Raw genomic sequence first — 16,936 nt, 5'->3', positions numbered from 1 at the left:
ATTAAAACTATCAAGAGTGGTTGGTGTCCTCAATAAACTCAAACATGCCTTGCCTTCCTCCGTTTTACTATTAATTTATAAATCAATCTTTTTGCCACATTTAATTTATGGTATAACCGTTTGGGGTTTTACTTCAAAAATTAATTTAAACCGTATTTATATTTTGCAAAAAAGAGCTTTAAGATCAGTTTATAATGTTCATTAACTCCACCATTCTGCTCCTCTTTTTGTCTTATCTAATACACTTAATATTTACGACTTACTTACAAAAAATGTTGCTTTATTTATGTTTAAATTCAAACATAATCAACTGCCCAGAATTTTTGATACTTATTTTCAAACTTTTAGTTCAGTTCATAATTATAATACCAGAAATAAATTTGATTATGCTTATGATTGTTTTAATACGGAGGTTGGCAAGCATGATATAACTTTTCAAGGACCAAAAATTTGGAATTCTTTACCAGTCGAAATTAAAATTATTAATTTTATATCTTCATTTAAGTTCAAACTACATGAATACCTTGTTTCTACTATTATTGTTTAAGTTGATCATATATCTGTCTTAAGTCAAATAATAACTGCATTTGTTAAGTTAAATGTCTTTTTATGTTCATTATCATATATTATATATATTTCTTACCTTACCTTATTTTAATTATGTTGCCAGGACCCCACATTTTAAAGCTTAAGCTTCCAGTGGGGTACCCCTTTTTCTCATTTATTATCTATTATTTTTAGAAAATGTTAACTGTATTTTGTTTTTATTTGAGAAATAAAAATTATTGATTGATTGATTGATTTTTAAAGATGTTTTCCGTCATAATTGCTGCAAACTCATAATCAAAGTACCTGTAGGCCTAACACATTTTTTTTTGCATAGTAACTCCATGTTTTTGTTTTATTAAATAACAATATAAAATACTTTATAATGGAGATCTACTCATCATGTACGTAACGAATAAAAATAACCATTTATTTACTACAGTAGTAAGAAGTTAGAACCGTCAGTGACGAGCACAATGTGAAAGCTTGTTCTCATAGGGCGCATGGGCACAGACGTACGCACAACTAAATTAATTTGACCAATCAATTCGGATGTTCTGTCATTTGTGATTTGTAAATTTACTTGCGTTGCTTGTATACGTCTTTACGATGTCCTATATGGGAATCAAGTTCAAAAATAGAAATTAATGAACAATTGTAACTCTGAGACTTCTAAACCAACAGCTTACACAGTACTAATATTAGCTAATATTTAAACTCTGTAGATTTTCAAATAAAATGTTTAAAATCTGAGGAAAATTTAATCACACAAGTCGTACACAAATAACTAATATAAAATCTTGAGAACTTTAAAAACCGTTTCTTATTTACAATATAATTACACTATCTGAATTCTTCAAATATATTTACAACCATATCATTTTAACATCCTTATATTTATTAAAATCATCTATCATTGATTTTTATGCAAACTATAGAATGTTAATAGAAACTTTATTTATTTAAGTTATATGTAGAAAACCAAATAAAAATGTTTTTTAATAAAGTTGTTTTGTGTAAAAAAGAAATCGAATTTGGCACAATTAATTTAAACAATTTAATTGACATTGTTTGTAAGGAATATACTAGGCCCTAATAATACAATTAATTCCGTATTTTAGTTGCTTGAGTTTGACATTCGATTGTATTTATCTCAACAAATTGATTTGACATTATTATTAATTGATAATCAAGATTATTATACTGAATGATTCGGATTGTAATGGAAATTATGATTGAGTAAGGATGTCAATGGAGATTCAAAGTTGAAGAGGATGACAATTGTGAGGTGAATTGGTGGTGATTATGAAATTGTTTGTTAATAGATTATAATTTTGAAAGCCACAAGAAGATAAAGGCTGGCAGGTTTGACTAAAACCAAGCCAGAACCGATTTTGTCCAATACTGTAACACATACAATTAAAAAAAAAAAAACCAGTAAAATGTTGTTATAAAAGTTTTAAAAAAAGTGGAAAACAGCAGAACATTACATAAGAGTAGAACTACAACTAAACTGCAAATTTTCTAAGTCTAGATGACTTTAGATTATAGATATACATTTATCATCTGACATCTAAGATTTCCGAAGACACTAATACCTTATTTTTACAATACTACAAAATATTGATAGCGTGCATCTAAAACCTAAGATTTCCAAAGAAACCAATATCTTATTTTACCATATTAGAGCCAAAAGAAGATAGATACAATGTAGGCCAATCTGATATTTTCCACACACTTTGTTATAAATAATCTGGAAGACTATAATAAATAGAAATGTCAGTAAAAGAAGCCATCGTGTCAGCAAAAGAAGCCCTCAGAACAGAGTTCTTCCATTACAACAGAAGACACCTCTTGACTGCTACTGCACACACTGTTTCTTTTACTCTCACTCCTCGTTCTTCTCTGTGACGACCTGCTTGCTGCAACCTTCCTCTTTTTATTTATACTTTTCTTTTGTGATTTACCTTTTGCCGATTTTGTACTGTTTGTTTGCACACCCTTGCTAGCATTAGAGTCTGATGAAGTGTTCACAGCTTCTTCCTCAAAATCATACACAGCATCAAGAGACTCGTTCAGTTCATCTGATTCTTGTTCATTATTGCTCTTGTTAATAAATTGAGATAAAGAAAGACGCCGTAACAAGTCTTCTTGTTCTTCTTTTAGTTGGTTCCGTGTCCGACGACCAGATTTCGCATACTTCATTTTAGGTGGTTTGAGCAGATTTAATGAGAACCGTGGTTTTTTATATGCAGAGAAAATCGGAGATATAACTTTGGTGCGAGCACGGAATGTGGCGGAGGTTGGTGTGGAACTGTGTTTGTCGTAAAATAACGTGAAAGGTTTATTAGGAGAAACTATTGCATTTGAAGTAGCGGCAGGCGACCGTTTGGCTTTTGCTGAAGTGCTTTTCTTACTACTTCCAAATAGATTCCTAGCAAACCCTTCTTTTGCAAAGTCTGGTACGTACACAGCAACATTCATTTTAATTGGCGATAACGACAACGCTTTGTTAAGAGAAATCACAGATGATAAGTCAGTGTCTGTAGATGGTTTGGACTTAACTGGACTTGGGAGAGGGCGCCCAGTTTGAGGATCAGCGATATGTTTAACTGGTGTCTTGATGGTACCAGTTCTCATTGGACTTGAAAACTTTGGAAATATAATTTCAATCTCAGTTTCATCATGAACGTAGTTATCTTCGATGAGTTCGACTTCTTCTTGAGGTGTACCGGGAGGTAGTTGAATCATTGGGGGTGACGCACAGAATCCAGGAGACTTTACCAACCAAATCTTATCTTTCTGTTCAGGAGTGCTGAACATGCATCGCTGAGTCTTACAAGGGGTTCTTGGAGTTTTTGGTTCTGCACTTTTCGATCGTTCTCGAAGCTTGCTTCCAGGAGGAAGATGCTTAGATGGAGAATCAACAAACATATCATCTGGAACGTTCTCATTTCTAACAGACAAACCAGGTGATACAGGTGAGACTACTGGATGTGGTTCACCTGAAGACTGTGGGCGTAACATTTTTAATGGTGAGGGTGGGCATTTTCTTTGTTTATTTGGCGATTTTGATTTACTCTGTGGTGATACTTTTTGTTCTTGGTTTACTACATTTGGAATTGGCAAGTTTTCGATATCCTCTGCACTGCTATCAAACAAAATGTCTCGATGCTTCACTTTGACATCCGGAAAGAGATCTTCCACTGTAGTTCTCTGGTAACCATGTTGTCTTCTTTCAAGTATTTCTGTGATGAATGCACGACTAACTTGATTAGGAGTGGTTTGAGATCTCTTGTGAGGGCTGGATGATTTCAATGTGGGGGACACGTTTGTTCCATTTTCTGGTTTAGTATTGTCAAGTTTTAAAGTATCCTTTTCTGTTTTTCGTCTGTTGTCAATGGTGTCTAACTTTGACATATATCCATCAACCTGTCGATCCCAGTCAGATTCACCTTGGGAGAAATTATCCACAGTGTGAAAAACACATTGTATTGCTAAATCCCGAGAGCTGGATCGCACATCACTGTCCTCTTCATGCCCTTCGTCATCACACTTGACACAAGTGACCTCGAGGGCAGCATCAGTAAGCGGCACCTTACAAATTGATTCGTTAATTCTCAATTGTAAGTTAAGTTCACTCTCTCGAATATCCTCACTTCTAAACCCTAAAAACTCTGACCCTCCAAGATCACTGCTAAAAATATGCTCTACCGATAACGTGGCATCAAATGTCCTATTTAAAACCTTGGATCCCTTTTTACGCTTTCCTCTTTGTTTATTGGCCAGTACTCTATTAAGAAGCCCTTTTGCCTCTCTTGTGTTTGATGGTTGTTTCTTTTCTTTTTTCTTTTCACTGCGAGTGGTAACATTTTTTTTAGTCATATTGTTAGGTAAGTTTATTGCTGTTTTACGCAAGTTCCGCCTACCATCTTTGCTAGAAGTTTCCCCATGTGGACTTGAAGAAGATTTTCGTGGGCTTTTCTCTTCCACTGGAATGCAAGATTTCTTTGTCTCTTTTCCTTTGGTACTTGGAGGAGTATCAATTTTATTTGATTTATCTGGAATACCAACTTTCTTTTCTTTTTGTTTACTACTTTGCAGAGTACCAACTTTATTTGATTTATCTGGAATGTTTGATTCCTCAGCAATCTTCGATTTTTTTTTACTCATATCAGGAGTGCAAATTTTATCAAAGTCCTCTATAATGCAAGAATCAGTCGGTTTTGTCTGATTTTGTTGACTCGTAGGAGTGGTAACAAATTTATCTGATTTCATCAGAACGCTAGATTCAGCGGCTTTCTGTAGTTTTCTTTTACTTGTAGTAGTAACAAGCTTAGGTGATTTATTTGCAAAATCTTCCTTAAAAACGTCATCATCTTCTTCCTCTGCAACAGTTTTCCTTCTTTTCTTTGGTTTCTCTTTGATTTTATAGGACATCGTGTCACTTCCATCACCCGTCTCTTTATCATCAAACGATCGTTTAACGCTCTTCCTTTGTATTATAAGCGGAGACACTAATGGAGATTTAGGTTGCTTTTTCTCCTGAGAATGTGATGTACATTTTTTATTAGGTGACGTTTTGCATTCATTCAGTTCCTGAGAATTATTAGTGGGTTTATCAGTGGTAACAGTTCCTATATTTTGTAATGTTCCACTAGTTTTTAATTTCTTTTTGTTAGAATTTGCATTTCTTTTCTGCATTGCTGTTCTATGTTTTATAAACTCATTGACATCAACTTCCGATGCACTCCTCAGAGGCGGCTCACCAAGCCACATCTCCTGAAAAACTTCCTCAACTCTGGAACTGTCCATTTCTTTTTCGTTGACAACTTCAGGAGAACGTTGTGAAGCAAGTCGTTTAGGCTGAGCATGTTCTAGAGGCAGGGACACACGTAATGAATTCTCTCGTTGAAGTCGACTAGAACCGCTTTGCCCAGGAAGGTCGCTTAGATTGGTTGCTGTTGTTTCTTTATTTCTCTCAACAATTTCTGGATGTAAACTGAAATTGAAAAATCATCGGTTATAAATAATTCATATTTAATATTATGAATAGAAACAATAAGCAGATTTAGGTAAATATTGTAATGGTTTTTTTTCACGCACACTACTAAACATAAACATATTCTTGCAAATGATTCAATATTAAGGTTATGGATTCGTAAATTTTATTGCACTTCTTAATATAACCATTTCAAAGCATAGTGGACTAGATGTTACTACAACTTTCATTTCTACTAAAGGTCCATACGAGCTGCCACCAAACAACATCAACGACCACAAAGACATCAAATCCTTTCAAACTCACCTCAGTGCATCTTGTTTTTGATCTGCATGAAATCTTATGACATCTTCAAGGAATGCCGCTATGTCCGGTCCTTGAGTGATCATTTGATCCAGAGCACTGTAGTGATTCTGTTTGGATACAAAATCTCTGTGTTCACTGCTACTTAGATGCTATACAATAAAAGAAAATGTTATTACAGTACAATAATTATATCAATTCAATTTATTTCCACATCCAAGTCTGGGTTCATACACTTTTTCCCAAACACTTTTTCAGAGCCAAAATGTAATTGAAACCACTTATTATTCATTCAAATTTTACATTTTAGGGTCGCTTGGACCTAGAATCTCCCACAAATGTGTTAAGGAATCAAGTGAGGAAACATATCCCACATGCACACATTGAAGTAACATGACACAACTAGTTCCTAGCTTTCAATTCAATAAAGCTCTATTTACACATTAGATGCATTATAGGTTGGGTTATCGACACATGTAGATGCATTGTTTGGGTCGTTCAATAAAACAAAACAGCAAGTGCAACTTACCTTATCTAGGTTATCAAATCTTTGCTTGCAACATTCACAAAATCCTTTCTTTCTCTCTTTCATCTTTTCCGCATTCTTCTTTCTTACTTGTATCAGAGTTAATCCTTTCCCTTTGGCACTAGTTAAAAATACAATTCAAACTTATCAAAACATGACAAAGCAAATTTATTCAATTCTTTGAACAGACTCAACTGCCCTTAATTATTTTTGGGTTTATTTTTACATTTTCTACATTTTTTTTACATTGTAATTCTTTTAAGAGAAAACCAAATACAGTAAATTTGATGGTATTTACCCTATTATTGTTTCATACACCAAAACAAATTGTTTACACCAAAACAAATTGTTTACACCAAAACAAATTGTTTACACCAAAACAAATTGCTTACACCAAAACAAATTGTTTACACCAAAACAAATTGTTTACACCAAAACTTTTAAAGGTTAAATTAAACATAACATAACATACATGTCTTTAGTAATGGAAGGTTTCTTATTTCTAGACTTGTGTTTATCTTGCTGATGTCTGCTTTTAAAAGCTGCTCCGTCATAAGGACAAGAACCAATGGGTGTGTCTGTGGACACTCTGGGCCACACCTCAAGTGATTTCGATATTGGTCTGTAATGGCTGTAATGAAAACAAGTTTTTGTTAAAAAATAACAAATAAATAAAACAAATATAAAATGGCCTATTAAAAAAAATGTTTTTGATTATTTTTTCAGGGGAACAACTACTTCATGTTCTGTATTTTTTATGTCATTGTATGCATTGAATTCAATGAATATTTAAATTTTAATCCTAATATAAAACTATTGGTTTTACCTGTTTCTATCTTCTACTTTAATAAACACACCAGACGTACCTACGGAAACAAGAACATTTTATATAGCATTAATAAAAACTAATTTGGCAAAATACTTGAGTCTAAAGCTATTTTTTCAAGCCTTCTGCCAAGCTTAGCTTATTTTGTTTGTACACCCAGCCTAATTACAACATAGTATGTATTTTCCCTACCAACCCAAATAATATTATATATAAAATAATATAAATATAATATTTTGACACCCACCCCCAGACCTCTCTGTCTACATCCCTGTATACTTGCTTACTTAAGTTACTGGGGTGATGTACTGGACACAAGGTTAAGTCCTGACTAAAGTCTATGCTCGGATGCTATTGCAACTTTCAATCACAGTTTAACTTGACTGGTTGTCTATTTCAGAATTTATTAAGTCAGTTCTCCAATTATTTTAACAAATTATTTCTAGCAATCGACAAACGATAAATAATATTTCAGAAACATACTCTTAGATGTAGATGACAATCTTTCAGTACTTGTCTTGCTTTTCTGTAACAAAAAAAAGGAAAATATTAGGAAATTAGGGAATTATAACTCTTTGGAAACCATTGAATATAGGACTATTGACAAAAAAACCAATTCATAAAAATAAATACAGTAGTGTGGCTGATGCTCTGTTTGCACCAAGATTGTTTTAAATAATGTTGATGTACTATACTACTATAAAATACACTAAAAATATTTTTCAATTCAGGACGAAATAAAGTGATTTGATTTGAGTTTGCATTGTTTGTTTCTTGGGAAAGGAGGGACTGTACTGTATATTATAAACCTTACATGCTCAGTAGCAGGACTGGTTCCAAGCTCTCTTTTGATGTACTTTAAAACACTGTCTAGATGTTTTACTTGTACTCCCCACTGGATGGCTTGAGTTAATATGCTAACAACTCCAAGATGCTGCAAAATAAAAAGATGTTAGTAATAAAACGCAACATCTGTATGTTATTTATCTATAAATATAACAAATTAAAAAAGGTTTCATTGATTCAAAGTATAAACTTATTTGAGAAAGTCTCCTTCAAATGAACAGAAAAAAAAATCCAGTCATAATTAAATTGATAAAATAACCATATAAACTAAATAATTATTTACCTGCGATGGCAAAGCTCTGCTGGCAATGGCTTTTCCCCTGGAAGACTGGAAAAAATGAAATATATTCATTAGGAATTCAAATTAAATAATTTAAGTGGTTTAATCTAAATTCTGGTTATTTCAGTTTACCTTTTGTAAGCTCTGTTTCCAAAACACAAGCAATATCTTACTTGATGATGTCTTTTTGAGACAACCAGTCCAAGAGTGTCCGGTTTTTAGAGAGTTGACGGTATTAATTAGACAGAATATAAACAAAGGATATGTGAACATAAAGTCAAGAATACAAACTAAATGCCAATGTACATACACTATTTTTCTCTGCAGCTAAAGCACTTGGAGAATCAGTAGCATCTTTTGAAGATCTAAACAACAAGAAAAAATAATGTGAGTAAATATGTCACAATCTCATTACATAGAATAAGTAGGAGTAAACAGATAAACTAACCACATAATAGTTTAAAATCATCTAGCCCTTGAAAACATTTAAAGGATGTGTACTATATAACTCCTATTATTATACGGTAATGAAAGAGAATGAGTCAGTCTTCCCAATTCATAGGATACAAGTAATATTTAGAAAGGGAAACTGCAATGAACATAAATATTTATAAAGGCCAAAATATATTTGGCTGCATCATTAAATACAGAGACAACTATATTGAAATATAACTGCAGTATTTTTGTTGTGAGAAGCATTTGAAATACACACCCTTTGCCTTGTTGGAATGGACTAGGCGTTGATACACTGGGGCTTTCTGCTGATGTGCCAGCCACAGATCCTCTCTTCTCCAGTTCACGACCCTCTGGTCTATTTGTGATTACATAATGAATTCCATTACTCAAAAATTCCTCCACTTTCTGAATGTAGAAACAAAAAATTATTTTGTTAGGTATAATGTCAGATAATGATGATGCAATGATTGAGGATGTTGCAATGATTGAGGATGTAGAGAATCATGGTGATGATTAAGATAGTGATTGACAGATATGATGATTACAACAATTTGATATTAGCTTATTAAGACATTTATATGTTATTATCACATGAAACCAGAGGTACACCCTCATAGGAAACGATGACATTTGTTTACAATGACAAGATTGAAAAGAATGAAGACAATGTTGGCAAATATGATTTACATTTGGTGATATAATGATGATAATGAAGGCATTTAAAACAGAGGGTGTACTTATACTCGGCTAGGGCATAAACATTGTGAAATGAGGTGCTGAACAGAACTTAATTTGCATTACAATTTTTGAAATTTATAGATTCCCTTCCCCACCCTTTGAATTCTCTCCCGATGGTGTATGTAAATATATGAACTATGAAACTAAACATTTATTGAAAATGAGTTTTTTTAATGGCAAAGTTGATACTTACACCTCCTAATGTTATAATATCCTTCTGTAGCTTGGCAGAATGTTTGTATTTAATGAGATCAAAATAGAATATCTTGCCATTCAGAGGTTTACAGTCAAAATTAAGCTTCCGTCTTAGTACATAATTTGTTCCTGCAGGAGTAAAAAAATGTATTTGAAAAAATATAGTATAAAGTATAGAGTATTTAACAAGTATTTTGAACATTATATTCAATAAACAACCCATACTATTATTACTATTCAAAACTTTTAGTACTTTAACAGTTTGGGTATATTTGATAGGTTACCTTCAGTATTTCCATCTTTTTGAGGGCCTTTCTTATTAGGCCTATTTGTTGACATTTTGAACAATCTGTTAGATGGATGTTGTCCTGTAATGCAGGCCTAAAACAGTACAAGACAAACCTTCCTCCATAGATAGAAGCTACACTACAGCTAAAAAAAAATTGTCAGTTAATAATAATATTGTTATTAATTTAAAAAGTTTATTAATATTAATCAATAAATCCTGGTCAGGAGAGAGGAACAGAACAGGCTGCACTAGCAAAAATAGAAGGGCTACGACCTACAACTATAACTAGGCCTATACTAAGTGCAGGCACACTAGGCTAGTGACCTTGTATGTAGAGTAGTAGCCTAGGCCTATACCAACAGTTTCTAGGCCCTCTAGCTAGCTAGAGGCCTAGTCCGTGAACCTCGCTCTACTCGGTCGGGTACCACCTGGTCATTCATCACACACGCAACACAAATTCAAAACAATCGACAATGATCAACCTAATTATTAGACAGCGAGCAAGGCCGATTTTATGTCATCGACGTTAATTTAAAATAAGCACAATAACAAAAGTTCTAGCAAAAGTGGGCTTACAAACCTAAAATAGATTCTTACAAAAATGTGATAACTCGTAATTGTGAATTTTAAAAATAACAGTCAGTTCCTCACCAATTGCGTTACCGCCATTGGACCACAATTCTTTGCAAATCAGGTCACATGACCAAAAGTTAAATATAGCTACTAGTACTGTATATATAGTCGACTACTGAACGACTGTGTGTCACGCTGTCTGAGATGCAGATTATGAACTTACAAAAGAAACCTCTTTCATAGTTCTTTTCTTTGATTTTATTAGTACCTGGTGCACAATATACTCCTGCGAGGCGACATCTAAACTGTAAATCCAGTCCATACCATTTTAGGAGGAGCCTGTCGTTAAGCGAATCACATGCACGTGGAGCCTCTTTGTGCGCAGACTTAGTTTCAACAGTTTGTTATATTGAAATTAAATTATTTCCGGGTAGGCCTGAACTGATTTCTATCATAATGCCTACATGAGGAAGAATACATATTTAAACCTAAAGTCCAAAAAAATGTGAACAGCCCAGTGGCCCATGGACACAGCCGGAGTTTTGAGTGATGTATGAATGATGTGGCCACACATGTCACGTGTCTATAGGTAGGATGCCTTCCACTCAGCCACCACTGTCAAGTAGTAGGATGTCAAGTAAGTTGGCACACTAAAGACATGGGGTGCAGGGCCCGGGCCCAACCCAAGCTCCGGGTTAAGCAATTGGCACAGAAGCTTAGTAAATTTACTAAAGTAGCCCACTCACTATAATAAATACAAGTCCATATAAATAAAATCCAAAGGGTTAAATCATAGAAAATTACTGTAGGCCTATATACGTACGCGACCGCGAACGTAGTAAAACGAATCCACGTGCGCGGGTGCGGCCTATTTCGTACATTTTAGACAATTAATCGTCAAACTTTTTGTTGTATCTTAGCGGTCGCGAAAACTCAACGAAAGTATTTAATAAAGTGTTCAAATATAATAGGTTTACAGACGGACGGAGGTCGGAGGGAGGGAGGATACAGCCTGAACTGATCATCAAACTACGCACACGTGGTCACTGGAAAACATGGCCCAGATCGATTATCGACGCGTGATGGGCCAACTTTTAAATATAGAGGCCTATAATGTTAAACGATTCGTAACGTAGGAAAATTTCGTCACCTCATTATTGGGGTGACTTGATTATTGTGTTGCACCCCCTGTACACGCGCAGACGACGGACCTGATGACACTGTTAGCGTGTGGCAGCATGTTACTTGACGAGGCCCGGAATTTAGAAAACTTATGTATGTAGTGTAGTCGGACTATAACCACCATGCATTCCTTATCTTAGATATACAAGAGTTGGACTTTGGAAATAATACATTATATATCCGATAGCATCCTGCATAGTAGGACGTATGCCTATTTGCATTTGTTGACAGTACAGTATTTGCAAAGACCTGACAATGCCTCCGAGACGTAGGCCTACAGGATCAAACAAAAAGTCAGTATCGACATCCAAAGATTCATCGAAATCTCAACAGGAGAACCCACAGAATGGATGTACAGCAGATGATGGTGATATTCCAGCCTTATCAAGAGAAGCCAAATTTAAACATACGCCTACGACGAGTAATCCAAGTCGAACAGTGTGTATTCTTGCCTTGGGATTGACATTAGGGTTCTGTTTAGGTTGGTTCGCTCATAAGTATACAGTTGTTGACCATAATGTTGTGGAAAGCTTTGGCGTTGGATGTATAGCTCCTGATGATACATTAGAAAGTGGTAATGTACCACCATCAGGCACTAGCGAATCTTCGTTCCCATCCGATAACGTTGTGGTAGAACTACCGACAGAAAGCCTGTCCGATAACGTTTTGGTAGAACCACCGACAGAAAGATTTTCGGAAATACATGAAGAAGGTCGTCAACAATCACCAAGTGATGAAGATGAGCATGATGAAGAGATACAATTAGAAGAAGATGCGTTGCTGGAGGATGTGAACGATCCAGTTATTAAACCCGAGTCAGAACTAAACAATGAAATAGAAAACAGTAAAACAGGAAAAAATGATAATAAAAACAAAAACAATAAACACGATTTTAATGATGAAGACACATCTTCCGATAACAAAAAAGAAAAAAAAGTATTTAAAACATTTACATTTAAAGATGGTAAACTACAAGAAGATGAGGAAAAAACAACAGGAAAGAAAAGGGAAACGAAGAGTAAGACTAAAAGAAGGGCAGTAAAGGATTCGAAACCTAAAGATAAAAATGGTGTTACGTCAACTGATGCTTCACATTCGGCAACATACTTACAGGGATTGGACATTGGATATGACATTAGAGTTGGAGGGAGTGTTGTCTCGCCAAAAGAACTCACCAATGGCACGGGACCAGTAAGGTTTGTTGAAATGTTTTTTTGTTCAAATGAAATCGACAATTTCCTTTCTTATAAGACACAATAGACATTGTAAACGGACGAAGGTCGGTTTTAAACAAGGCGGCAATTTAACAAAAGGACACTGAGCTCGCCTTGCCAAGACAGGAACGCGTAACAGTCCTTTGATCTTATGTCTGGCTGCGACAAATACTAACAGTACTGTACTACTATAACATCTTCGCGGCGTGATGTCTGTTAAAAAGGACGCGGAACCGATCGAGTCGCAGCCAGATAAACCATTTGATCCCCGGATAGAGCTCAGCATGCCCGTTGTTAGATTGCCTTGGTTGTAATGACGGTACCACGAGGTTTCCTGGCCAAGAACACGTCCTGCGTGGCGTCGTGCCTAGCTAGCTCCGCGCATTGAGTTTCGTGTGCTATATTATTTTCACATGTTTGACCAATTTCAGAGCATATATTTATGAGAATTTCCTGTCACCGCACGAATGTGAAGGACTTATGGGAGCGCATAATCGTCACGTGAGTGAGACGAATAAAAACGATCCGTTGATTTGCTTTGATGGTATTAGTACTTTGAAAAAACACCTAAAAGCCGCCAACAGCAAGTTTAAGGTGTCAACAGCAGATTTTACAGAAGGTAGGTCAGGTGCATGACGTAGGTTACGTGGTGTGGTAAATAGATTGGTGACGTAATGGTGATGGTCGTTGTGGTGGTAATGACAATGTTGGGTGGTGGAAATGGTAACGTTTTGGGGGTCAACTACTCAGTTCCTGTAGAAATGTGGTGCAAATTTATACCAGTGAATTATAACATGCTGCTGGTTTAAATGGTGACTGTTAGGGATGGTAGCGATAGTGGGATAATTTTAACATTGATGATAGGCTACTCATCATACTGGTCACAGTAAGAGATAAAATGATGATGAAATTATAAAGAAGAGAATTACGAGACGTCATGGTGAGAAGGCTGGCAGTGGTAGTATGAAAGAAAAGGGTTATGCTATAGTTAGTAGCCTGTTGTTTCAAATTCGTCGACACTCTAAAATAGAGCCTATATTATTGATATTCGTCACAATAGGAACAACTTGCATGAATGCTACCTTTTCTAAGAAGCTGAAGAAGATTTTAAATTGGTCGTATAGCACGGCATTTTACCCGGGAGAAAGCAAGTTTTCAACGGTATTCGAACAACGCGTCTTGGAGGCAACGGGCCTTCGACCAGAGAATGGAGGAAAACTGCAGATAACGTCCTACAAAGAAGGAATTGGTGAGTAAACGCATAATACACAATGTAGTAATGAATTCACGCGTGTTATTTTGCGCGATACGCGGTAACTCTAACGATATATTAGGTAGGAATTTAGTTCCGTGGAATTTCACTCGGAAACGTAAGTAATTTATGCATATCACGACGCGATTAGGCAACAATGCGTTACGCTTACGTTGCGTCTTTGTGGGAACCAGGCTTTAATATTATGTATTTGTTATTAGGATACAAGACACATACAGATTGTACAATTGGCTCACAAGATAAACGAGACAGAGTTGCTACTATATTAGTGTATCTTCAGGATGTCGAAGAAGGTGGTGAAACTAAATTTCCAGGTTAGTACGTACATGAAGTGACATTCCCAGGTCTGCAATAAGTATTGTTTCAAGCCAGCTCCGAACATTATACATACTTTATAAATGTTTAAATATGGATATAGGCCTAAAGATATGCTTTTGAATTTAGAATTGAATATCAGCGTACGACCAGTGAAGGGGCGCGCCCTGGTGTGGAATAACATGAGCCCGTCCGGCGAATGTCAACCGTTGTCCGTTCACGAAGCTGCTCAGGTCAAAGAAGGTCATAAATACATATTACAGAGATGGTAAGCGATCTCGAAAATTTTAGAGACATTTAATTTGTTTGATTAATTTTCCAGTAATTTATGTTTTAAGCATTGGTATTCTATTGCACAGGTATTATTATGAGAGTTTTTTTCATCTCGGTAAACGACCGTCAGAGCCGAGTCTTCCCGAGAGAACAGTCGGACAGCCTCGGGTTTCGTGTGACGAGTACGAAAACGGAAGTTGTCGATGGTATGACGAGTGGAATTACGATCATATAACTGATTATCAAGCAGCTAAATCTAATTTAGTTTAAGTACGCGACTTAATTGAACTTTACCTTATTTGGCATAATTAATATATCACATTATTAAATAACATTTAAACCAATTTATTAAATAAAACAAAAAAGTCAAAACGGATCGTTTGATTTAGATCTTCTTTTTATTGTTGTATTTATTTTTCCATTTCATTTTAAAATTTATACTGTGAACAAGAAAGGAAAATGAAAGAACACAAACGATTTGATGCGAGACAACGACAAACAGCTACAGCGTCCTCTATCTTTATATCGAATTATAACGTGTGAATTGGATCATTTACAGTATTATTACTGCCGTCCCCCAGGTATCATATTACATCATCACCTCATCATATCAGTAATCCTAATCATTCATCGTTACCATCATCATTTTTTACCAAACATGAATTAAGTTCATCTCGTATCTCATCGATCTATATCTACGGTCATGTTGATAATACCGACGAAGGATACATGTTTAAAGCTTGGTTCTCACTAGAGGACGTAATGCAAGGACGTAAACGCAACGCAAACGTGTTGACCAATGACAAGCGACCGTTCGAATAATCCAATCGCTTGTGATTGGTCAACTCACTTACGTTGCGTTACGTCCTTGTCTTGCGTCTCAAGTGGGAACCAAGCATTAGAAAGGAGAGTTTCTGTTTAAAATGTAAATAAGTGCTGAAATTAATCTACTAATATTATATGGGACTTCACGGATCATCAGGGCGGGAAGCGCTAGCTGACGGTAATTCAAAAAAATATTTATAACGGGGAGAGTCCTCTAGTGTTCACATACTGGTTCTAATGTATGAATGAGGTTTACTGTATGAGAGTGAACGTGTCAGCTATCGAGTGACATCTACACAATATTAATATTATTTGAAGATGGATTGATTGCTCACTTAAAGAGTGAAATGTTCGTCTGAATAGAAAAAATAATTGCGTGGGAGTGCTACAAAAGTTGTGTGTACACATCATAAAACAGCCCGCGCGTTGACATATTGTAGGCTACATTGTGCTCAGGGTAGTTTTATGACTGCTTCTTCACACAAGCTTTCCTTTTTTTAGAATCTTCCCCTTTTAGTTTAATCAAATTACTACTATGAAATAAATGTTAATTTGATTAATTTTTGATTGATAGTGCTAAACGAAAAGCTTATCATTTCATTATTTCCTTTTTTATGATAATAAGTTTTTTGTTTTTTTATCATTTCTCCACTGCCGTGTATTTTCCCCACCCTCCCTCATGAACTAGATCTAAGTATTTAATCCCGTCTTTTAGCTGTGTACGCGAGTGCCTGTGGTCACTTGTTTTGGATGAGTGTTAGTCCTCAATAATAATATCGATGGTCCGTTTAAGAGTTGGTCAACTTGCCTGAGTTGACTTTTGTCTATACATGGAGAAATCAGTTATGGTCTATACTACGTCATGTATGGTGCAATAAATAACAAAAACAAAATGACGGACCAAATCAAACCAATTTTGTTAACAAACTATATTCAGTGTAAAGATGGACTGATTATCAGTAGTGTTGTGAGGCTTCGGATTGGTTTGCACAAAGTGTGGACCGCACTATAACACTGTTAAGCGTTCAAAATGCCCTTAAAGCAATGCGTTTTTGTGAACATAAAACGCTAAGAGCATGTGAATCGCACACCGATTCCAAACGTTTTAACAAACGTGTAAAAGAGTCTATAAAAGTGTGTTATTAATGTATGTATTGATCCATGAGCAGGTATTAATTCGACGAAACGCTCTTAAACCGACGGAATTATGATGCGAATTGTGTGTTAAACTGAGCAATGGGTAAACCCGGTGTGAATACACATTTAATTGATAC

The 16,936-nt window shown here is 35.4% G+C and overlaps 2 protein-coding genes across 2 annotated transcripts; one reads left to right on the top strand and one right to left on the bottom strand.

Annotated features, from left to right (window-relative positions):
* Nucleotides 1-1,972: 1,972 nt before the first annotated feature.
* LOC140059572 (uncharacterized) lies at nt 1,973-10,657 on the bottom strand. The gene is made up of 13 exons (XM_072105527.1): nt 10,588-10,657; nt 10,003-10,150; nt 9,717-9,847; nt 9,042-9,190; nt 8,640-8,694; nt 8,333-8,377; nt 8,018-8,137; nt 7,687-7,729; nt 7,204-7,243; nt 6,850-7,008; nt 6,381-6,498; nt 5,855-6,003; nt 1,973-5,548 (listed from the first exon to the last, which is right to left on the bottom strand). Exons 2-13 carry the CDS (start codon nt 10,055-10,057, stop codon nt 2,347-2,349), a joined length of 4,266 nt encoding a protein of 1,421 aa, XP_071961628.1. The 5' UTR covers nt 10,058-10,150; nt 10,588-10,657; the 3' UTR covers nt 1,973-2,346.
* LOC140059577 (uncharacterized) lies at nt 8,631-15,348 on the top strand. Its single transcript, XM_072105539.1, has 7 exons — nt 8,631-8,716; nt 11,903-12,958; nt 13,408-13,595; nt 14,037-14,225; nt 14,450-14,563; nt 14,694-14,832; nt 14,924-15,348. The coding sequence occupies exons 2-7, from the start codon at nt 12,018-12,020 to the stop codon at nt 15,105-15,107; spliced, it is 1,755 nt and encodes a 584-aa protein (XP_071961640.1). The 5' UTR covers nt 8,631-8,716; nt 11,903-12,017; the 3' UTR covers nt 15,108-15,348.
* Nucleotides 15,349-16,936: the final 1,588 nt, after the last annotated feature.

The sequence above is a fragment of the Antedon mediterranea genome, chromosome 1, assembly GCF_964355755.1.
Source record: "Antedon mediterranea chromosome 1, ecAntMedi1.1, whole genome shotgun sequence".
Lineage (NCBI taxonomy): Eukaryota > Metazoa > Echinodermata > Crinoidea > Comatulida > Antedonidae > Antedon > Antedon mediterranea.
This window is presented reverse-complemented; position numbering and strand designations above follow the sequence as displayed.